This window comes from Myodes glareolus, chromosome 4 (genome assembly GCF_982192425.1).
Source record: "Myodes glareolus chromosome 4, mMyoGla1.1, whole genome shotgun sequence".
NCBI lineage: Eukaryota > Metazoa > Chordata > Mammalia > Rodentia > Cricetidae > Myodes > Myodes glareolus.
Genome location: NC_142029.1, coordinates 68385834 through 68411498, shown reverse-complemented (window position 1 = coordinate 68411498; position 25665 = coordinate 68385834). Strand labels below are relative to the sequence as shown.

Below are 25665 nucleotides of genomic sequence, written 5' to 3'. Positions count from 1 at the left end.
ACAGGGCCTGTGCTCAGGTGAATCCAGGCTGGACTAAGATTGCTCCCGGAGTCCGCCTCAGGGGACATAGACCAGGGACGCATTGGGAAATAGATTTCACTGAGATTAAACCTGGCATGTACGGTTATAAATACCTTCTAGTTTTCATAGATACATTTTCAGGATGGGTAGAAGCCTACCCCACCAAGCATGAAACTGCAAAAGTCGTGACCAAGAAGCTACTGGAAGAAATTTTTCCTCGATATGGAATGCCTAAGGTACTCGGGTCTGATAATGGTCCTGCCTTTGTCTCCCAGATAAGTCAGTTGGTGGCCAAGTTACTGAGGATTGATTGGAAATTGCATTGTACATATAGACCCCAGAGCTCAGGAGAGGAAGAAAGAATGAAAAGAACAATCAAGGAGGCTTTATCTAAATTAACACTTGCAACTGGCTCAAAGGATTGGATGAAACTCCTATCACTGGCTCTCTACAGGGCCAGAAACACCCCTCGGCCACATGGGCTGACCCTCTTTGAAATCCTATATGGTGCACCGCCACCCTGCAATCACTTTTTTTGATACTGATATGATATTTCTGATTACGCTGACTCCCCTTCTCTTCAAGCTCATCTGCAGGCACTGCAACTGGTGCAGAGGGAGGTCTGGAGATCCCTTGTGGCTGCTTATAAAGAAGCCACTGACTCCGTAGCAGTGCCTCACCGATTCCAGACTGGCAATTCCATCTGGGTTCGACGACACCAGACCAGGAATCTTGAACCCCGCTGGAAAGGACCCTATACCATGCTCTTAACTACACCCACGGCATTGAAGGTCAGCAGGATTGCTGCCTGGATCCATGTATCACACATCAAGGCTGCTCAACCAGGGCACCTTCCTGACGGATTGGATCCAGAACCATCATGGACACTCCAACGCTCCCAAAATCCTTTAAAGATAGATTTGTCAGGGCTTAGCACTGATGCTAACTCTGGCCCACTTTGCTTTAAATGTCAGAGTCTTGGGGAGCCCTCAATTGCCTAAGCAACTCACCTGGCAGGTGATCTCCCAAACGGGAGATATAATCTGGTCTATTACTGGCTCCCACCCCCCTGGAACCTGGTGGCCCACTTTCACCCCCCGGATTTTTGTTCACTAGCCGCTGGGTTGGAATCTTGGGATCTACCTGATATCGACCCATGTCAGTTGCCCATAACAGCCCAGGGAAAGAGATTCTCTCCAGGAGGACAATTTGGCTGTGGGACCCAAAATGGAGAGCTAACCTAGGAAAGTTAGATTTTTATGTATGTCCTAAAGATGGAAGAGATAGGGCCACGGCCCATTGATGCGGAAGACATGAGAGCCTCTTTTGTGCTGCATGGGGCTGCGAGACCACTGGAGAAGCTTACTGGAAACCTAGTTCCAACTGGGACTGGGTCCAGGTAGCTAAGAACTATACTATAAGCTCTCTCTGTACTATGAGCGCCACCTGTCTACCCTTAAAAATAGTCTTTACCTCTCCTGGGAAACAATCACAAAATCTGGATATATGGCTAAGAGGAAGGACACGGGGCCTCAAATGGTATTTTCCAAATAGAATGAGAAACAAGGACAGGGGAATTACTTTTACAATACAACTCAAAATTGAGCAGACCCCACAATCAATAGGCCCTAACCCGGTGATAATTGACCAGCGAGCCCAGGCCAAACCACCCATATGACTTAAACAGCAGCCTAGGCTGAGGTCCCTCCTCGCCCCACAAACAGAGGAATATCACCCCATAATCCCAAGACTGGAAAAAACCACCCAGGCCAACGCTTAAGCCATCCACCCCGCTGTCAACAGGGACCTTTCAGACAACCCCACACATTTCAGAGTCTTCTCAGGTTCTTTGGATTCCAGGGACAGGAGATAGACTTTTAAACCTGATTAAAGGAGCTTATACTGCCTTAAATAGCACAAAGCCTGAACAAGCTAAAGATTGATGGCTATGCTTAGTGTCTAGCCCACCCTATTATGAAGGTCTAACTTTCAATGCTAATATTACCAGTCATACCACCCCACCAGCATCATGCACCTCCCTTCCCAGTCACAAGTTAACTCTTCCTCAAGTTAACAGACAGGGATTATGCTTAAAGATGGTTCCCCAATCCAAGCAGATATTATGTAAGCAGACAGTCTCTGTCCATGTAGGGAACTATCACCTGGCTGCCCCTAATGGAGCCTACTGGGCTTGTAACACAGAACTGTCACCATGCGTATTTACAGCAGTTCTCAACATGACTGCTGATTACTGTGTTCTAGTCCAGCTCTGGTCCTGCATCACATATTATAACTCAGAAACTGTCCTAGAGTTTTCTGAGAGACATCACAGATTTAAAAGGGAACCCATTTCTATGACCATAGCTATTCTGCTGGGTATCGGAGGGATTGCAGCTGGTATAGGCACAGGGACTGCAGCCCTACTTCAGAATGAGCAATACATGCAGTTGCAAGCCACTATGAATGCTGACCTACAGGCTCTAGAAAATTTGGTTAGAGCACTTAAAGACTCCTTAACTTCCCTGTTCGAGGTAGTCCTACAAAATAGAAGGGGGCTTGATTTATTGTTCCTTCAAGAAGGGTGATTAGGCACCGCACTTAAGGAAGAATGTTGCTTTTATGCTGATCAGACGGGAATAGTAACTGAAACCTTGGATAGGCTCAAAGATAGATTAGTCAAATGTCAAAGGGAATTTGAATCACAGCAAAATTGGTTTGAAAGCTGGTTTAATTGATCTCCCTGGTCTACAACCCTGATCTCCACAATTACGGGTCCTATAATTATTTTAATGCTCATCCTAACCATTGGACCCTGCATTATAAATCATTTAATGCAGTTTGTAAGGGATCGTTTATTGGTCATCCAGACTCTGGTCCTGGCCCATCAGTACCAGGTCTTAAGACAACAGGAGACAGAGTTCTCCTGAACCAATAAGTAAAAGATTTTACCTTAGGATAAAAAAAGAAATGGGGGAAATGAAAGACCCCTTCCTGACTTAGCTGCTGTAATGCTATTTTATAGCAAGGCTTGAACTAAGAACTAGGGCTCATAATAAGGTCACAGATGATATTGTCAAGTCTGCACAAACAGGATGCCTGTGGTTAGACACCAGGAGTTATGCCACCCACATGAGAAAGATTAAGGGGGAGGAACAGAAAGTCCCCAAGCTGCCAACATAGCTGTTATGCACCCAGCAGAGAGCCAATACTCTGTCTCAGGCATGACCTCATGGCCTCATTAAAATTGACCAATGAGATTCCTGTAACTATGCATCTGCTTCTGTATGCCTGCTTCTGCCTACCCCAACCCCATATAATCTGCCCCAAACCCAGCCCGGGGCGTTCAGTCCTCCACGTGACTGCAGCACCCACAGGCCCTGTGTGAACAATAAAAATTGTCTCTTGCTCTTGCATCCAGTGGCTTAGACTTGGTTCTTGGGCGAGGGTCTCCAAGTGTTATAGACACCCTCTGGGGGTCTTTCAATGGTAGAGGTACCACTGAGAGCCATGTTTATTGCCACAACTCTATGAAGCTTCAAGGTCCCTGCCACCACCAGGAAGCATGCTGTCCCTTATTAATAAACACCATATAAGTGTTTTGTGATGGGTCCTCTTAAAAGAGCTGTAAACTTTTTTCAGATAAAGCTGAATCAGAAAGCCTCTCTTAAATGAGATGCACTTGCCTCTAGCAAACAGAGCCCAACCAAGAAAATACTGCTACCAAGAAGCCATGCTTCATTTTCTTCTTCTGTATCTAAGATTACTTTTCAAACTGTCTCAGGTTTTATGTGGATGCAGTTGCCCATGTTGGCATTCTGTGAAACATGATTGCTCCTGGCAGCACTGATATATTCCTGAGAGAATATTGGGTACTGAAAACACTCCACTTGGAGCTTGTTTTCTTCTTAGCAAAACTAGCCTTTGGGCAAAGAACTACCCATGCCTCTATCACTGACAAAATGCATAGTATCCAGACAGAACAAGCAGGATACAAGAGAAAAGACTGCCAAATCTTGCAAAGACAGGGTAGGATGGTTTTGGAAATTTTCCTGTCCCTGAAAATGGTCAGTCAGTTACTCTAGGCTTTTGCCAAACTTGGTTGCTCCAACGTTGCAAATGAAACTTTGGGTGATTGTCAGTTGTCACTGTCATTTATTGCAAATTTTAGAAGTTGCTTGATTGCACTTCCTGTTTACTCAAGTAATATTATGTCCTTTCTCAGGTCTTTAATGGGGTTGAAGACTAGATAGTCATAGTTACTTTCCTCACATGACTTAGCCAAACTGTTTCTAATACAAGACTTTGACTCTTTAGGATATGATAATTAATTAAACATTGAGCATATGTTTCTTGCTTGATATTGTTTATGCTTGTTGTAATTCTAATTCTTATACTTGATCTTTGTTCTTATTGTGTATAGTTTTGTATTGGGTTTAGAACTTCCTTATTTAGACAAAAGGGGGAAGTGCTGTGGGAACTCATTCAATCAAAAGCCTTTAAGATATCAGTCTACTTGGGTGTGGTATCTTGTACTATAAATGCAGGTGTAAAGTTTGCACAGTCACTTGATCTCTCTCTTTTTTGGTTGCTGGAGTTGGTTACTGTTCCCCTCTTGTGTAGAGGACTGTTGATCTGTGAGTCTACCCGTTAATAAATAACCCTTTATTGTACTCAATTCTGAGCTAGTATGGGACTACTTTGTTACATTCTTTTACACACACACACCACCACCACCACCAACAACAACAACAAAACACAAAATTCAATTTTAGAAACATTAGGAGTGTACATTACTGTGTGTGCAAGGAACGCAAACTTTTATTATGCAGAATACAAAGGAAATCATAATCATGAAATGTTAAGATTTAATACTTCTAATCATCAAATGATATCATCTCCAAAGGACAAAATGTGAAATGGGCTGAAAAAATAGAATGTGTACACACAAATACAAATAAAAGTGCCTATAAAGTATTCTTGTCATTTATTGCAAACAATTAATATAATAAACTATATAAGACAACTGAAATGAATAAAATACTGCTTTAGATAAAGAATATACAAGGATTAACAAAGCATTAAGCTATTCTGTGCATCAGTATTCACAAGGAAAGGTTATTTTTCATCAAAAAGAGATATCATTGTGCATTTTCCTGGAAGATGAAAACACAAATAGTAGCAAGATTTTAAAGCATTGATACCTCTCGAGAATTATGCACTAGAATATAAAATCATTGCGGTGCTGCATGAATAAAAATAAACTTGTCTGTTGTGATTGCATTCCTAATAGATAACACATAAAAATGACAGATGATAAATGTCATTGACTTTCTTGTCTGTCAAATGAACCTTACACATGAGAGAGGTCCTTTGATGGTTTGATTTTTATATGCTTCAAAGGCAATGTTCATTTAGTAGAAATTTTATTACAAACATTGAATTTTTGTATCATCCTAGGCTAATAATGTCACAATGCTCTTTGTGTTGCTAGGCAGCAGCAGCTAGCTGCAGCTTCTAGTCACATGATCACTAGTGCATCGATTGGCTCTTCACCCTTGCTGTATTCTCTGCTTCATGTGGACATGGAATGCAATAACTTACTTGACAAAGGTAATGGTTTAATAGAAAATAATCTTAGTGTTAGATGATTTTTCTACAAGTATAAATTAATACAAATTTTGGAGTATGTTTAAGCGATGTCTGACCAGTTATTGATATTCTGTAATATAGGGATATTAAGTGCATTTTCAACACATAGTGCTCTATTGATTTAAAAGTATTTATTAGGGCTTAGCTTCATCAAAAGAACAATTTGTACACTTTGTTTGATGAAAATTAATTTAGGAATGAATTTATTAAAACAGTATTCATTTTTTTTTGTCTCTAGCTCCATAGAGTTAGAGAATAAACAGAGAGGTGCATTCCAGGAATTAGCTCACAATGTTCCATAAAGAGCCAGTTAGAGAATACTTTAGGTTGTAGAGCTCACAAAGTCTCTGTTGCAATCAGTCAGTTGTCAGCCTTTAGAGGTAGTGGTTTCAAATGATATAGCAATAAGGTGTGTGAATGTATTGAGTAAAATTCTATTTCCAAACACTGAAATTTGAATTAATGTTTGTTTTTTTCTTCTTAAAGCATTTGAAACATAAAGAAATATTTGCTCATGAATAATACCAAATTTGCTTTGAGTTAGATTTGGCCCATGAGACAAGCTTTCTCTCTGCTCTGGGATGAATGGATAAGCTAGGTTCTTGGTAAATATAATTATCCAAATTCATTAAATTGTAACATTACCCTGTTCCTTTTCTGTTGATAATGATTATAAATGATTACAATATAAAAGTTAAATGCTGAGGACCATAGTGATCTCAAATAAGAAAAATCTTTAAGGAAGTTGACTAAGATATAACTATACAAGAATCTATACAATAAAACTTTTCATGCATAAAGAAGAAGCTATTTGCTGTGAAATGATTGAAACTTATATACAAATAAAAATCTGTGTGCAGAATTATAAAGGCCTCCACAAATAAATAAAGGGAGAGAAAATAGCATAGTAGGAAATAAGGCAAAAGATAGCACCATCCATCTCATACAGATAATAGGAATCTTAACAGCCAAAGGAAACCAGAAAAGTTTACCCTCTTCAGCCTATGGAGGTGATATGGGAGGAAGACAGAGTATAATTGCCTGGAAGTTCATGGACAGTAAACCTGGAGTATACAGCCTTCACATGGTGAAGGACAGAGCTGACTCCTGAAATCCATAAATCCATAGTGCTCTCTTCTCTCTCTCTCTCTCTCTCTCTCTCTCTCTCTCTCTCTCAGACACACACACACACACACACACACACACACACACACACACCATGTGTTGGTTAGTAAGCATGGCAGGTTAGAGCTGTAATTATAAGATTCTGTGTTAAGGTTGTATTGACTTGATTTCAAAGCCATTGTGGGGTACACAGTGAGACCCTGCTTTAAAGAAAATAACAATAACAAAGAAATCAAAAGAAAAAGTAAAACAAACAGAAAACTAATCATGGTAAAAGCCTAGTGATTTTATACTGAAAATCACATGTCTAGGAAGCAGAAAATAAGAGTCTCTAAATGTGCAGGAATACTCACCTGTGCTCTCCCCTCATCAGGGGAGCCTTGTCTGCCCATTCACTTACTTCAGTGAAAAACTGGGAACAAAGAATCTAGGACCTGTATTTGAAAGATTCTCATTGGAAACCATTTCACTACAAAATGTCAGCTTTTGTTTCTTCCAACTCTATCAGAGTAATTTTGTAACACTGCTATGCTTTATATATGTCAGCTCTTATTAGAAAGGCTTGGGAGGGCTGTCATATGTGGCTCCACAGAATGATTTCAAGACCCTGTTAGTCACAGGGTAGACTCTGCTTTGGCCCTGCAACCTTAGAATCCTCATTTTGTCTGCACACAGACAGACACATTTTCTTTTGGGAACATACTTGACAGAAGCCCCATATATTAAGTTGATTCATAGGAGCAGAATGCCATTTTTCAAAAAGACAGCAAAATTAGGACACTAGAAGATGATTTCCATTTGGTGACTCAGCCCAGCTCAGGGGGAGACATGTCCCTAACCAGAAGGGCAGTGCATTGATTGAATAAAGAACTCTGCTACAGGAACCTGTATAATTCTGTCTTCATGACTGCATCATTTTCCTAATAACTATAAAGGATTAGGTTATAAAATGAAATGAAATGAAAAAATAAATTTTCTAATACTAGAGACTGCTTTGTGTGGGACTAATGCTAGTGAGAGGAAAATGAAGTCACTTTGAACAGTAGTCTAGAATTTTCATTTTGATAACACAATCACACATTCCACATGACCCTTCTTGATTTATGAAATTTTACATTTTTAAGAATAAACTATATGTAACAGAACATTAACTCTTGGGTTAATACAATGCCTATAAAAAGATATTCACAATAAAGAATATTCTTGTCTCAATAGAAGTTTCTTCCTGTGTCTGTTCTCCATCAGTCTGATTATTTTTTGATGCTGGAAAATGGCCTCACATCCTTTTACGTGGTAAGCAACTGTGCTACTTCTGAACTCTAGTCCATTAGATTCTTTTACTCTCAGTTGTGTAAGATCACCATGAATTCTGTGAGTTTTTTTTGTGTTTGTATGTTTGTTTGTTTGTTTATTTTTTTGAAACAGGGTATCTCTGTCCTGGAACTAGATTTGGTTGTCCTGGAACTGGCTCTTGTAGAGCAGAATGACCTTGAATTCACAGAGATGTACTGCTTCTGCCTCCCAAGGTCTGGTCTTAAAGGCACGTGACACTAATGCCTGGCACTTCTAACATGGTTATATTCAACTATGCTGGAGTTTTAACTCTAACCTACTATGTCTGTTAGCTATCACCTTTAAAAATATTTAATTATTTATTTAGCATGTATGTGTATGTGCCTGTGTGTGTCTGTGTGCTTGTGTGTCTGCTATGGCTTTCACACAGAGGTCTGAAAGATAACCTTTCTTATCTTGATAAATCAGTTATGGAAGAAAGTAATCCTTCCATTGATGCCTACATATTTATTTATTTACCTTTTTACATAACTGTAAAGGAAACTGTTGTGAAAATCCATGTATGGATTTTATAAGCAGACGTTTTAATTTTTTGTGCAAATTGAACACCACATGATGTCATTCAGCTGGAATCTCAGAGGAACTTGACCTCATTGGAACTGAACTTAGCATGGCATTTACCTGACACAAGGTATTAGGTAAGGTGGCAAGATATTATCCAGTAGTTCTTGAGTCACAGTTAAATAGGAGCAAGTATTTTGGTGCTCAATTGCAAAGTAGGATGATTGCAGATAACAATAACTAATCTATAAAGAAAATATTCTAAAAGATTTTTCTAAAATTAAATGATAAACATTTAAGCCTCTAAACACGTTAAACTTTATTGAAGCATTGCACAGTATGCACATGTATAATGTTGAGTTAGTGGGGCCTACTTGTGCCATGCACCAGTTCAACCTAATTAAGTCTGATAACATCAGGAAATGAAAAAAATGAGAGGCCTCTGTAAAATAGATTGAGAAGAGAAACCCTCCAAGGTAAGTTGGGTACAATTGTACAGTGATTAAGTACTACAGAAAACAAGCAAGCAAGTAAATAAACAGATGAAAAACCCAACAACCAAAGATATCAACAAGGCCGTGGAAAACACTGGAAATTAAGGAAATGAACACAAAAATTTGACTCATTAAAAAAATGTATCTAAAGAGAACAAAGCTAGGTGTCAGAAACTTAATGCTATATTTTGTCTGCCTTCTAGAATATTTCTAAGAACATATTATCTTGGGGGAAGGTTTCAAAAAAAGAATATATTATCTCCAGAAGCTGATGAAAGCAATACAAAGACTCACAGAAAAACATTAGGTGGAGCTTGGGAACCCTGAGGAACAGTGGGAGAAAGAACTATATGTATCAGAAAGGTCAAGGACAGCAGGAAAATGGCCCACAGAATCAAGTAAGCAGGACTCATGGGGGCTCAGAAACTGAAGCATCAATCATGGATCCTGCACAATTCTTTATCAGGCCCCCTACACACAAGTTATTGTTCTTTAGCTTGTAATTTTTGTCAGACTCCTTACAATGGGAGTGGGTGTAGTTCTGACTCTTGCCTGTAGTAGGACCTATTTTCTCCAATTGGGTTAACTCGTCCAGTCCTGATATGAAAGTATATGCCTATTTGCATTTTGTAATGTCAAGTTTGGTCACTATTTATTAATTTCAACCCTCAATAAAATCTATCTACTGCATATTATATTTCTATATGCACATGACACATAAATAATATTAAAAAATGAATATTGAATCAGGGTCTTCTTGGTTGTTGATAGACGAACATAAAAATTATGTTACTCTTTTATTGAGAGTTGTCACAGAAGGACTCTGAATTAAGCCTTTAATATTTTTTGTACATAATCATAATATTCCCACTATCTTGAAGATACTTGATGAATTTCTGAAAGTTAAACTTTATGGTGTTTAACCATGCATTAATTGTTACAAAGTTTTTAGATACTCATCTTAAAAGATAGTATCCAATTTTCTAGCAGTGGAAATAATATTTATGAACTTAAATTGGCAAGAAGTATTCTAGGTCTTAGAGGCATGTATGTAACCATGTGGATTGACAGAGCCATATTTCATAAATAATTTTTGGGGCATCTAGGTAACAAACAAATAAATGCAACATGAAATGCAAAGTAAAAGAAGAGGATATGTTGACTCTCACAATCACACAGCATACAGCTATATTTGTAGCTCAATTTTAAAGTCTGAATAAGTTGCAAAAATAAGATATAGATTTGAGATAGATTTTAAGCTAGGAATTGAAGTTATTATCCATCTCTGATTTATGCTATTTTTGAGTGCAGATAGTAAAGGAGATTAGCATTCCTACTTGGATGATGGGATTATCATCATGATGGAGAGTTTGCCTGAGTTTTTAGCAGTTGGTAGAAAAAGATAGGCAAGATGAATGAGTTTGGGACTAACTGTCCTGATGTGGGAATTCCTTTTGTATATGTGTTGCTTTTATTGGTTAATGGATGAATAAGCTGTTTTGACCTGTGAGAGGGCTGAATAGAGCTAGTTGGGAAAACTAAACTGAATACTGGGAGAAAGTAGGTAGAGTCAGTGAGACTCTATGCAGCCACTGCAGTTGACAGATGTCGGACACCAGATGGAATCTTACCAGTAGGTTATAACTGTGTGGTGATATAGAGATTAATGGAATTGGGTTAGTTTAAGATACAATAGCTAACTAGCAATATGTCTAAGTGATGGGCCAAGCATTGTCTTAATTAATACAGATTTCTGTGTGTTTACTTCAGGAGTCTGGGTGGCTGGAAATGAACAAGCAGCATCCCCCAACATATTGGTGCCAACATGGCCAACTAAATCTACTTAAAACCTGAGAGAGTTTGGGAAGGAATTCTACACACACACAAAAGCAGAATATAATGCAGCTTCTTGCTCTGTTCACTGGCAGCAAGCAAAGATGCAACTCCTTTAAACAGGTCTTCTTAATTCAGCATTAGCAGCAAAAACAAAAACAAAGCAAAACAAAAAATGCTCAGCATCTTTAAAAATGGTGGCTTCCTTGTTTGCCAATACAAATGGCTCTCATTCTTTGAGGAGGTCCAGTTATAGAGCATTTAAGTGGGGTTTGTGAGTAGAGTGCTACAACTTGCTTAATGGCAACATAGACCTTCTGTGTGCCTGAACATGGGTTGAGCATGCCTCTCAAAGGCAGTAAACAAGCCTCCAACATCTTGGACTGGGCGGTTCTAACAGGCAGGACCATGGAGTTAGTCCTAGTCATGTCTTCTTATCATTTAAAAGAAAAAATAATGTTTCTATTCAAAAAATAATTACAGATATGCATTAAAGACAGATTCTGATGAAGAAGAATGGGTCACAGTGTTGGATAAATTTACATAGGCTTCAGAGAGAGAAGAAAAAGAATATTAACAGTTATAAAAGAAGAAAATGGTTTTTAAAAAGGAAAGTCCTTAAAGACACAAAGTACAGATTGCCATAGATTAAAGGAATAAGGGGAAATAAACTACATCAAGATGAAAAATACATAGAGAATCTGGATTATGTGTATTACTGTGTTTTTAAAAATTCTTTTGACTATGAATGAGCTAAGTACAGAGAGGCATTTCATTGGATGGGTGGCTTAATTAAATCAACATATATATTTTAAAGGTATCTTGACTTCATAATTTGGGTCTAAGGATATGTTGCTTTGGAAAAGAGGTTCTATTTTTGTTTCCATAGAGAACCTGTGGATTCCTTCCAGACTAGTTTGGTTTGATGGACCAAGAACCCCCTGAGAGGTCTCCATGAACCCCCAAAAGAAAATACTTTGCTACCAAAAAATCAGGAAACAGTTTGGTTAGAACTATACCCAAAATCCCAATAATTGTTTATAACACCTTGTTTGCATTTAAAGAGGGATATGCTATATATATGAATACTTTGCATTGGAAAGGATCTTGATTTATTGATACAAATTTAAGGTCAGTTTTGTGATATGTATATTTCTGCCCTTAATTAAGGTATTATGTTTGTACAACTCATTTAAAATGTAATATATAATTAAGAAATATAGATTAAAAGTCATCTATTATTGTTATGCTGATGTCATATTAGCTAGGTTATATATATATATATATATGTTAGATAGATAATCTTCAAATCTTTCAAAGACATATGGAATATGGCATTTGAAATGTTTTAAGAACTTAGGACTTTTCATGACTTTGAGACACATCTGCTCCTAGCAGCACCAATCTACTTCAAGAGGATACTGGGCATCCCGTCCAGTTCTCCAGCCTTTCAGTCCCAGAGAAAAACACAGAGGTCTACATTAATCATAAACTGGTTGACCTAGTAGCTCAGACTTCTTATTAACTCATATAACTTTCATTAGCCCATTTATTTTATTCTTGTCTGTGTTAACCATGTGACTTGTTACCTCTTTCAGATAGGCAATCACTTCTTATTTGCTATGTGTCTGGCTTCCTCTGCATCTGGGTGATGACTGCAGACTGAGTCCTCTTCCAAGAATTCTCCTTTCTCATAGCCCCACCTCTACCTCTTGCCTGGTCGTCCTGCCAATACTTCCTGATTAGCTACTGGTCAATCAGCACTTTATTAAACAAGTATACAAAACAAATCTTTACAGGGTAAAACCATTGACCTATGGCAGAGACAGTCCTTCAAGGTTTCTGCTTCATGAAAATGTCTTCCAGGCATTCTGCACAACACAGAAGAAAGTGACTGACAAACTGCCAATATAGATAGAACTGTCTTTGAAATTTCTTGTTTCATGGAAAAGTCTGTCAGATACTATGGGCCTGTAGACTGAAGACTGGATACTTTAATGTTACAGAGAAACTTTGAGTGACTGTCTAGGCAGCGAGATGTCTCTGTCAATTCTAGAGTATTGGAAGTTGCTTATAATGTACTTCCTGTGTACTTAGGTAGTATTGTATTCTTCTGGAGTCTTTGATGAAGTTGAAGAACAGATAATTATAGTTTTCCTTAGTTATTATAAAGGATAAAGTATATAAAAATATTGTAACTGTAATTCTTGCTTGATACCTGTTTTGTTATGTGTAATTTTACTATGTTAAAGTTAAAATCTTCCTTTTTATTTAGAAAGAAAAGGGGAGGTGATGTGGGATATTCTTTTGTATATATGTTGTTTTTATTGCTTATTGAATGAGAAACTCCTTTAGCCTGTGATAGGGCAAAATAGAGATAGTCGGGAAAACTAAACTAAATTCTAGGAAGGAGTAGGTAGAGACAGTAAGATGCCACACAACTGCTACAGGAGACAAATGTTGGATAGAATTTTACCAATAGGCTACAACCATATGGCAACATACATATTAATAGAAACGTGTTAATCTAGCATATAAGAACTAACTAGCAATATGCCTAAGTGATGGGCCAAGCAGTCTTTTAATTAATACAGATTTCTATGTGATTATTTTGGGAGTCTGGGTGGCCGGGAATTGAATGAGCAGTCTCCCATAACACTGTCCCATTTTATTTTTGTATATATTCTAATTTGTTCCTCAGTGATGCAGAAACTCAATAGTCAACACAGCAAATGACATCAAAGTTCACAGGAAGAAGAAATATTGAAAATAAAACCCCCAAATGAGAGACAATGTTGACATATACACCAATATGCAATGGATTAGTAAAATAATAGTTACTAATTTGCTTGCACTATCATCTTTTCATTAAGAAATTTTGTTAACAATATTATTTCTGTCATTTTAGACAACACTGAAGGATTTTTCAAATAATATAGAATAGGGAATTCATCTGAACACAAGGCTTTATATCTTTTCACAATGACCCAAATCAAAAATCATTTTGAGTAGTATCATGTTCTAGCATCTAAACTCTATATGCTCAATCACTTTTTATGTTTAAGAGTCTGAACATATTTTTTTAAATGTATAAATATGTGAATACCACAAAGAGATTTGTTCTTAGAGGTACTGGTATAATTATGTAAAATATCCATTTGAGGTTTTGGTGTATGTTATACTTTTTAAAAATCTCAAGGATGACTACTAAAACAATCATCATTTTTCCTCATCCTTATAAATAGGTTTTATTGCCATTACTATCATTATTATCATTATTGTTAAAAATAGAACTTGGACTCTTTAAGCCTTAAGATTGTTTTTATTTTTTACACTTCTTGGTTAATGGAATGTAGGTTCAAAGATAACATAAATGAAAATTGTGGAAGTGTTACATAGGAAAGCATCATTGTATATAAAAATATACAAAGTAAAGCTAGAAATATCATACACAGGCAAAACAAATACCCATTTCTAATATGACAACAATTGAGTTCATGAGTCTACCATATTCCCCTCTTAATAATTTTCTTGATGACTGACTTGACATCCTTATTTCTCAGGCTGTATATCAATGGGTTCAGCATGGGAACAACAGTAGTATAAAACACAGATGACACTTTCCCTTGGTTCATGGAGCTGACTGATAATGGGCTGTAAAGTACATGAATGCAGTAGAACCAAAGTACAACAATTGTGATCCTGGTAAAATACATTTACCACTGGTTTTGTCATTATTAATGATAGATTATGAAGCCAAATTTTAGTTTAGAACATAAAACTGTGTTTAGTCACTTATCTAAAGTATGTACTTTGTCTTTTTCTGTTCACATGTTTTCCTCCCACATTGCATGGTCCCTAAGTTATGGAGAGTCTTCACTAAAGCTGTTGAATTTATCCTGTAAAAAGGATAATTGTGCTTAATAAATAAAAATAAAGAGCAATTTACTACAGTTACATAAATTTAGAGGATATGTATGAGTATTCAGAGACTGAGTAATTTTGATTATTTCCCAAGAACTTATATTTCAATTGTCATGAAAAATATCTAATATAAATTTACACATCATACAGAATTTATTACAAAATTTTCAGAAAATGATAAATAATTTTTATTTATTAAGAAGTAATAAATGCTTCTATGATGATAATGATAAAACAATATTGTTTGACTGTGTATGGGGATTGATAAAATTTTGATAACAATCATCAGGAAGCATTTTATAGGTATAAAGTCCCCCTACTCACTACAATATTTTAATCTCTAGGGAGGGAGGAAGGTAGTTTATGGAATGCCTAGAAAGACTGAGCAGAGCTACAGGAGTATAGCTGTTATGGTGCTTAGTCTAGAAAGAGAACTGTGAAGGATTTTTAAGGGCACTGTAAATTTGGAAGGATAAGAAGAAATGAGGTGTGTTCATGAAATATTAATTTTATATGAAATACACCAAAAAATAAAACTTCCAAATGATTTATTAAAAGGTGCAATGAAAAATGAGGAAAGTAATAGGAACTCCTCATGAATAGATACAGAGAAGTTGTTTACTATAAGTGTTATAGTTTATGACAGGGTTTGCCCACTGCAGTTATTTGTGAAACCTGAAGAATTGTTTGAAAGTAGCTTATCCTAGTATCTTTATCACATAATAAATTAAGAGTTCCTAGGATATTTTGTAAATCACCTTACATGAAATAACCATAGCCACTGAAATATATTGTGTAACAATAAAATTCAATTCAAGCACGGAATATGTTTGGGAGAAAGCTTTTCAAACACATAGGTAATACTTTTGGCTAGCATTTGGAAATTTTTATAATGCCTGAAAAAAGTAGAGCTCATGGTGGTTGTCTCACATTCTGAGGTTTGGAGATAACTAGTTGCTCATCTTTCCACTTGGAGACTTTCATCCCAATGACATTTAGACTAAGTTTTCTTAAATGAAACACCTCTTCACGTCATTGGTGTGAGTAATTCAAAATAAAATAAGCCTCATTGTTATTTGAGGGTTCAGAACATAAATCATACGTCCTGAATAGTTCGCAGTCATATTATAAATCCAGAGTCACAAGTCCCTGGTATCTTCCTAAGGCACTTACAGAAATGATGATATTTTCACAGAGATTTTTGATACATAGGAGATGTCATGAAATTTTATAGCAGGAAACTCTTCAAGGATTTCCTTCCACTGGGAATAAGATGCTCAGGGAAAAATCAATTAGGATATCCTGTATTATGCTCTGTTTGATACTTTCTTCTTGTCTCCCTTGAGTATAATTCTCTGTGTTTGGAAATAGTATCAACCTTTGTATTTGGGACTAGAAACTGAGGTCTAATAATATGGATGTAAGGTGCTTCCATGGCAACATCCCATCCTAAAATAGTCTCTAAAATATATGAGGACATTTTCCACTTTTTTATCTTTTTAATTAACGTTTGGGGAATAATAATGATCTGTTATTATAATCAAAAGTTTTTTTATGTTCCATTATTGTTTCAAGGGTAATACATAGTTTTCTGGAAGAGTTGGAGATGATCACGTTGACTTTAGGATCTTTGACAATGAGTAGAGATTGCAGGAGTATAAACAAATAAATACTGTAACTGCTCTATTTAAAATATATATTTGTAGAATTATTTCTCATAAGAGTACAGGAGTATAATTCTAGTAGCACTATATGCAAACAGGAGAAATGATTCCATAAAATTAAAAGGAATGAACAATAGTAACTGCCTTTTATTTTATGTATAAGTTGCAGACAATCTGTGGAAACTTCTAAACTAACCCATCTGGTACTAATCCAGATGGAAGTGTATTATACTAATAATTTTTGGCTTACAACAGACACTTACATATGCATTGAATAATATAATTATATATGTATCTCTATAAAAACTTTGTTTATTGGTTGCTTTTAACTGATCTGACTAGTATGAAAGGTATTATATTTCTCCATTACTTTCAAGTTATAACACAGAATTAAATACTGATTAATCAGTAATTCCAACTCAGAGTCTGAGGGGAAGAGGAGTTTGTTATTCACAGGGTAGCTATCAGGCATTTTAACAAACCTTACTGTATTAAAATTAGTCAGAGCCTGGACTATTACAACCACAATAAGCCATTTTCAGTCATTATTCTTAATAAACAAAGTAAACAAAGAAGAAATGAAAAGTAGAAAAAGGCAAAATCTTCTGAGTAAATTGGGAGCATGGGGACCTTGGGAAAGGATAGGAGTGGAGTGGAGTGCAGGTATGGGAACAGAGAAAAATATACAGCTCAATAAAAACAATAAAAAAGAATATGTTTTTGAACCCAGTTAGGAATTCTACTTTGCTGAGGATGAAACTGCATTGTACTTTACATCTGTATGGGACATGTTAGGTTTGAAATTCATTAACTTTGTATGCTATGTTCTCAAATAGTGGCTCTTGATACATCATTCTTCTGAATCACTTGGCCATTAGCCAGATATAAATTTAAAAAAACCAAAGAAAGTCCCTGAGTTGAGAAGCATTGCCTGAAAATGGTAGGCCACACCTCTGCACTTACTCTTGACGCTTATTTTTCTCTTGATGCAGTAGTTCTTTTTGAGAGCATTTAGCATCTCTTGTTTGTGGCAGAATTCTAGTACTTAAATATTTTGTAGCTATCAGTTTTTAAAAATATCATGAATAGTTCAAACATATATTTTCTCATAATAATTGTATATTTAAGGCATAAATAAATGCTGACTAACAAAATGCAGAGTCTTCATCCTGTTCAGTAGCAATGAATATGAAAAATGATGGATGTGATTTTGTGCCTATAACAAGAAAATTAAAAATTACATATACATAAAACTTGCAAGAAGATGCAAGCATTAAAATGAAGCATTCATATTTACATAGGTTTTACATTAGCATACACACATACCACATAGGATATATGTGCATATATGAGTTGAAAAACATATATGGCAAGAAAATCAGTTGTGAAGATATGTCTAGCAAGGAAAAGTTACCTAATTCTGAAGATTCTTTCTACAGAACATGGTAAACTGACATAGCATCGACAGCCCCATGTTCTGGGTTTTAAGCAGATCACAAACTGCAATATTTTGCACCTATAATCAGAGAGCTGATGTTTCAGATGCTGTATAAACAGGTTCAAAAGCTCATGCAGGGTAAATCTGTTGCCATGACTCTTCACAGAATAATATATGGGACAGATAAACCCTTATGTTACTTAAGGATGTCTAGGCTTGTTTCTTTGTTTCTTTTTGTTGATTATTTTTACTAATTATTTGTATTTGGACCACCGTCCTCCCATTATCTTTTCATCGATCATCCTCCCCACTGCTTACTAACACAACTTGGTGTCCTCATTGAAAAATAAAACAAAGTACGGAATTCCAATTGTACTGCCTATATGGTTTTAGGTTCATTCACTGGAACATGTTAGACATACTGGGACCCACTGTCTTAAGGAAAACTAGCTCTCCCTCTCCCAGCAGCTATCAATAACCAAGCTCCCGAGGCTGTGGTAGGACTCTGTGACCACCTGTCCCCTTGTGCCTGATGTTATATTTGCTGAGTTCATGTGTGCAGCTGTCCTATTGTGTCTAGCAACCACTATAGTCCTCCACCACCGGCTCTTACATTCCTCTACCTGTCCTTATGCAGTGCTTCTCAGGGAGTGGCACGCATGATAGTAGGATGAACCTTACAAGGCACAGAGATAAAACATGGTGTTAATATATATAAAGGAAGAAAGAGAATAATGGAAAAAATTGTTTTAATAAATTGGGAGACAGGAGTTCATGGAAAAGGAAGGAATATGGGGAGAGATAAGTACAAAGACTTTCTGAACAGAGTAATTTGAAAAACCTCTACTGCAGAAGATCCCTAAGTGTAAGCATGTACACACAAGCTTATTTTCTTTATTCAACTTTTCCAGGCTTTAAATCCCAGAGAAATCAGAAAAAAGACAATGTTATTATCTGAAATGGGACACAAAATTAAAAGGAAATAACTGGTTACAGGAATTGAGAAGTTGGCCTTGAAAGAGATTTCAAAATGCAGGACACTTTGAGAAGGATAAAAATGTTCATGAGAATTTTTTTTCATACAACTTCTTTAGAGCAAGTTTGACATCCTTATTCCTCAGGCTGTAGATCACGGGATTCATCATGGGAACGACAATTGTATAAAAGACAGAGGACACTTTCCCTTGGTCCATGGAGCTAACTGAGGATGGCTGCAGGTACATGAATGCAACAGAACCAAAGAAGACAGCAACAGCTGATATGTGTGAGCTGCAGGTGCTGAAGGCTTTGGACCTGCCTTCAGTTGATTTAATCCGAAGAATGCTAGCAATGATGAAGATGTAAGAGCTCAGGATTGTCAGAGTTGGAACAAAGATGTTAAAAACACTGAAACAAATAACAACTACTTCATTAATAAAAACATCAGAACAAGAGAGCTCCAAGAGAGGATAAAGATCACAGAAGTAATGATTTATTACATCAGCCTCACAGAAATGCACTCTTAGCATACAGAGTGTGTGAGTTGTGGCACCAATCAAACCCATACTATACACCCCAAATATCATCCAGGAACAGACTTGATAGGACATTATAACATGGTAAAGCAATGGGTTACAGATGGCAACATAGCGGTCATATGCCATTGCAGCCAACATGTGACACTCTGCAATAACAAACACAACAAAGGAGTAGAGCTGAGTCATGCATTCAGGGTAGGAGATGATGTTCTTCACTGTTACAAAGTTCACTAGCATTTTGGGGATAACGACAGTAGACTGGCAAAAGTCGATGAAGGAGAGGCTGCTGAGGAAGAAGTACATGGGTGTGTGCAAGTGAGAACTGAATTGTATCAGGGTGATCATGCCCAGATTTCCCACCACTGTGACCACATAGATTCCTAGAAAGAGGAGGAAGAGAGGCAGCTGAAGCTCTGGTTTGTCTGTTAATCCAGCAAGAATGAAGTCAGTCACTCTGGAAAGATTTGCTTGTAACATTTTCTCCTGGGAGTTCTATGTAGAAAGAGAAGGAAAAATGAACTGGGCGTCTATTACATTATCACATAGTGAAGCGTGGATAAAGAATTCAAACTTTTATTTTTCCGAGGATCTTCAATTTTCGAACAACTACTCCTACGTGTTAGCCATTAAGACTTACCAAAAAATGGCACTTGCAATTAAATGTAAGATACCTGTGTTCCTGTTTGTGCCTTCTTCTATGAAAATGGTAATACTCAGTCCATGGATAACCAAGGAGAGATCTGAAGCATTTAGTGGAGTCTGATAAGAATAATTCTTGACTTATTTGCAATTCTCTCTCTGACTCTATACAGAGAAAATCCGTTTCAATGTTATAATAAGAGAAGCATCCACACAAATATAAAAGACTACCAGATCAATATACAGCCCATCTCACACGTAATGATGGTGACCTAAAGGCTTTCTCTAAAAGGATATTAGCAGTGTTCTCTCTCTCTCTCTCTCTCTCTCTCTCTTTCTCTCTCTCTCTCTCTCTCTCTGTGTCTCTTTCTTTTTCTCTCTCTATCTCTAAGCAACATTATAGTCGAAATTAAATTTAAAACAATCAGAAAAAACAGAAAATCAAAAGGCATCTGAATTGGAAAGCAAATAATAAAGCTACCTTTATAAGTATATGAATTAATTTTTTATATATAAAATTCCAAGAATGTAAGAAAGAAGCATAGCAGTTTGTTTTACAGGTCATAAAGGACGTGAGATCTGAGATCATTAAGAAAATTCAGCAATCATAAAAATCCATTTTAAATACTATGAAAAATGATAATACACTTAAGAACAAACTAAATACATATAAGCCATTGCACTTTAAACATGGTCAAAATGATAAATCAATACAAACATTGAAAGATCTCCCATCTTCATGAATCACAATATTGAACTTTGCAAAATGGTAATGCATCCAAAACCAGTGTAAAAGATAAATGTATTCCTAAAGAACATACAAGATATTTATATTACCAATAATGACATTCTGATCATATAATTTTTCCATGAAACATAAGGGTCTGGTAATAATCAGAACAAATTGGAAAGAGAACAAAAGTTGAAGTTTCAAGTTTCCCCAGTTGAAAATATACTGTAACCATTTATAATGCTGATAGTATAACTATGCCATGAGATATAAGAAAATTGTAATTCTAGAAAAAATATACCATTAAAGATTATTAAAGTTATGTGTTTAATATTAATTCAGTGTAGGGTCAATTTTTATAATACATGGGCAATTAGATGAACTGCATATTAAATACTAAATATGTAACTATCATATTATGAAAAAGTTTGAAAAATGGATTCTATCTGTAAATATTTTATCTAAAAATAACATTTGAAAAAAGTTGCAATACTAGAACTTCAAGCCAATAAAAGTGAAGAGAGGTTCTTGGATAAGAAGTTACTATCATAGGCTACAGCATAAATAAGTAAACAAACAAATAGATATGTAAATCAAATTTAAAAAATTGGGTCTTTAAGGACATCATAGATAAAAATTGCATACTCAATGGGAAACTCTTATGAAGTAATATATCTTAGGAGAAACCTTTTACAGACATAAAGAACTTTTATATCTGAATAATTAAGTGAACAAACAATCTAGTAATACAAAGTCAGATGATTTAAATTATGATTCTTCTAATGGAGATAGGCAAATCCCAAAAACACTTGAAAATATGTGTACTATGACGAATCATTAAGGACTTTATTTTTAACTTTTTAAATTTTTTTGAGACAGCGTTTCTCTGTGTAACAGCCCCAGTTGTCTTGGAATTAGCTTTTGTAGACCAGACAGGCCTCAAACTCAAAGAGATCTGCCAAATTCTGCTTTGCAAGTGCTGGGATTAAAGGTGTGTGCCAACACCACCTGACTTCCATTAAAGACATTTTAATAGAAACTTCAGAGAGACAAAATTCCACATTGATTGGAGGGATAATGATAAAATGGTCAGTTCTCACAAAGATGGGAAGAATCACAGCCTCATTGTCCTGTTGAGTTTATAAAATGATAGAGAAGTTTCAGAAAAAGTTTGAGAACCCTTCAAAAAGTAAAGCATAGAGTTATTGCCAACTCAAACAATTTCATTACTTGACACACATCTATATGAATTAAAACCACATCGAATAAAAAGTCATACCGAAGTGTCTGCAGGAGCATTACTTAATAGACAACAATAGATGGAAGGTCTTATTGTTCCATACTCATTTTGTTCTCACTTTCCTGCTGCCTGTCTCCTATAGAGAAAAATCTTCCTCACTAAGGATCCACTCTGTACTTTTCTATAAAAGCTTAAGAACATCTAGAGACTGGCCTTCTTAACTTGAAATCAAACTCAGAAGTGATAGTATATACATTTTTATGAAATCTGTTTTATTTTAGCAGGTCTCCTAGTTTTATCTCTATTAAATATAAGGATGACTGCCGAAACATGAGCTGAACAAGACAAACAAACAATGACACGCTAATGTGGAGGGAGGAACAACCATGAGGCTTTGACACTATACAAAGCCTTAGACACCCAAGGAATGCTGAGGGTATGAGAACTTACTTTCCCCAGTGAAGAACACATTGATTGGTATGAAGATATATTTATATTATAAAATGATACAATTATAACATAAAATTATTTTATTACAAAACATTTATTAATGGAATATATGGGTTTCAAAAGTGTTAGCATAAGTAATTATAATATACAAATGTATTATAGTTATAAGGCTATACAATTATAGATATGTCTACCTATATATATATAGTTATAATATATATATATTATAATCTCAAAAAATAAAAAAATAAAAGACAATATTCTGAACTTCAATGCTGATAGACTTGTTCCATGTCTCCTAAAATTCAAGTGTTGAAAATTTCTTCCAAGAATTAAAGTTGGATTTCAACTGCAGAAATGACTGAAAGCCTACACACTCTTGGAAATGAAAAAACTCTACTAAATCACCACTGGATCAAGGAAAAAATAAAGAAATTAAAGACTTTCTATAGTTCAATGAAAATGAATTCACAACATACCCTGACTTATGGAACCCAATGAAAGCAGTCCTAATAGTAAAGTACATAGAGCTACTGCCTACATCAAGAATCTGGAGAGACCTCATACTAGTTAATAGCACACCTGAAAGATTAGGAGAAAGAAGCAAGCACGCCAAAGAAAGTAGATAGGCAGGAAATAATCAACCTGAGAACTGAAATGAATAAAATAAAAAACAAATAGAATAACACTAAGAATCAGTGAAACAGAGTTGGTTCTATGAGAAAATCAGCAAATTAGACAAATCCTCAGCAAACCAATTAAATGGCAGAGAGAGGATGCCCAAAAAACAAAATCAGATATGAACAGAAGACAAAACAACAGACATAACCTAAGATATTCAGGGAATTGTTAGGTCATACTTCAAAATAAACCTGTACTTCATAAAATTGGAATTTAATTCATCAATTAAAAATTGGGTTGTGGGAACTTTAAAAGACAATGGCAATAGTTTTAGAGCAATCAATTAATAATGTCATAAATTATTATGTGAGCTTTCTGTTGCTGTGCTAAAATTCTCTGATATATGGCAATTTTGAGGAGGAATGAGTTAATTTCAGCTTATATTTCTAGGTCATTGTCCCCCATTGAGGACGTTGGGCAGCAACTCAAACACGAACTGAAGCAAAAACTATGGAGGAATGCTGTACATTGGCTTGTTTTCTGATTAAGGTTCAACTAACTTCTTTAAATAAGCCTGGACTGCTGCCCAGGGCCTGTGCTCTCCAAGGTGGACTGGATCTTCACATTTAATTCTCTAGCAAAGAATCTCTCATATCTTGCCACAGATTAATTTGTCCAAGACATGAAATCTTTTCAGGTGACTTTAGATTGTGTTAAATTGATCATAAAAATTAACTAGATGCTATGCTTATAAACCAAACACACAAATACACCACAACTAAACCTTAATCTTTCCTTTCTTGGTTCTCAAAATCTCAATTTAATATTCTAGTGCAAAAACACCATAAAATTTAAAAGTCCCATTCTTTAAAACAATGTTTAACATCTGAAAAGTTTCTTTAGAAATTCAAAGTTTCCTAAATGTAGGACCATGGTAAATTCAAAACAAATAGGTATTTTCTAATTTTAAAAGTGAAGAAGTAGGGTATATGAAAGAAATATACTTAAACAAATGCACAATCCTGCGGTTTGAATAAAAATCTTCTTGCTCAGTGTTCAACACCTGGAACTCATCCATATTAGCCCAAGCAGCAAATGCTTGTACAATCTCAGCTCTTTAGTTCTGCATCCGTAGAACACACAGGTTTGAGGGAAATCAGTCCAGGAACTTGAGAACTAACTAAAAAATACTTAAAGTTTTAAATCTTGGTGTGTTTATTTGTTTTTAAATTCTTTCTTTACTTATTGAAATTATAATATACTACATTATTTCTTCTTTCTCACTCCTCCCTCTAAAACCCTCTAAACAGTATAACACGCATTGCTCTCTTTCAAATCAGTGGCCTCTTTTTTCATTCATGTGTGCTTACATACATAGTAGTCTATTTTTATTAATTTTAGAGATGAATATGTTATAAGCATAATATCAAAATGTAAGGAGAATTTTTTCCTTAGGCTTTGAGTATTAATAGCACGTGCTATATATAGGTACTAACTATGTACAGTCTTTTATAATTCAGTTCATCTGTCACTACTAAAGATTTATACCCAGTGAACAAATCCACCTTTTCTCTCTCAGCTTCTGTTCTCTGGCCTTCATTATCATATTATTATTTCTGTGGGTTTGTCCATTATAGTTACCTTACATAAACAGACCAATTAGTCATCTCTTCTTTTGAGACTGGCTTATTTCACTTAACATAGTTTTTTTCCAGGTTCACTCAAAGTTTGCAAAACTAAAAGGAATGAAGTGATGGGTAGAGCAATTGTGATCCTGGCAAAATATATTTAGAACTTTGGTTTTATCGTTATTATTTGATAGATTATTAAACCAATTTAGTTTAGCGCATAAAACTGTGCTTAGTCAGTCATCTAAAGCTTGTACTTCGTCGTTCTCTCTCCTTATTTGTTCTCCCCCACATTGTATGGTCCCTGAGTTATTTGGAGAGTTTTTGCAAATACTGTTGAATTTATCTTGTACGAATGATAATTATGCTTCATGAATGAAAATAAAAAACAATTTTTATAGTTATATACATTTAAAGAAATTGTAAGACTACTCAGAGATCGAGTAATCTTCATCAATTATTTCCCAAGACCTTATATTTCAATTGTCACGAAAAAAATACCCAATAAAAATTACACATCATACAAAATTTATTACAAAATTTTCAGAAAATTATAATAAATACTACTATGGTGATAATGATTAAACAATATTGTTTGGCTGTGAATGGGGACTGACAAAATTTTGATAACAATCAGCAGAAAGCATTTTATGGGTATAAAGTCCCTGTTCCTTAAAATGTTATTAGGGGAGAGGAAGGCAGTTCATAGAATGCATAAAATAACTGACCAGGGCTACAGGAGTACAGCTGTTTGGTGCTTAGTCTAGAAAAGGGACAGTGAAGGATTTTTCAAGAGAATTGTAAACTTGGAAGGATAAGAAGAAATGAGATGTGTTCA

General features: G+C 35.6%; 1 protein-coding gene across 1 annotated transcript; it reads right to left on the bottom strand.

Moving 5' to 3' along the window:
- Positions 1-19063: 19063 nt before the first annotated feature.
- LOC125388794 (olfactory receptor 8G50-like) lies at positions 19064-19996 on the bottom strand. The gene has a single exon (XM_048417105.2). The coding sequence runs from the start codon at positions 19994-19996 to the stop codon at positions 19064-19066; it is 933 nt and encodes a 310-aa protein (XP_048273062.2).
- Positions 19997-25665: the final 5669 nt, after the last annotated feature.

What these genes read in the sequence shown, in the direction of transcription:
- LOC125388794 (XM_048417105.2), bottom strand. Translation starts at nt 19,996, where the DNA reads ATGTTACAAGCAAATCTTTCCAGAGTGACTGACTTCATTCTTGCTGGA.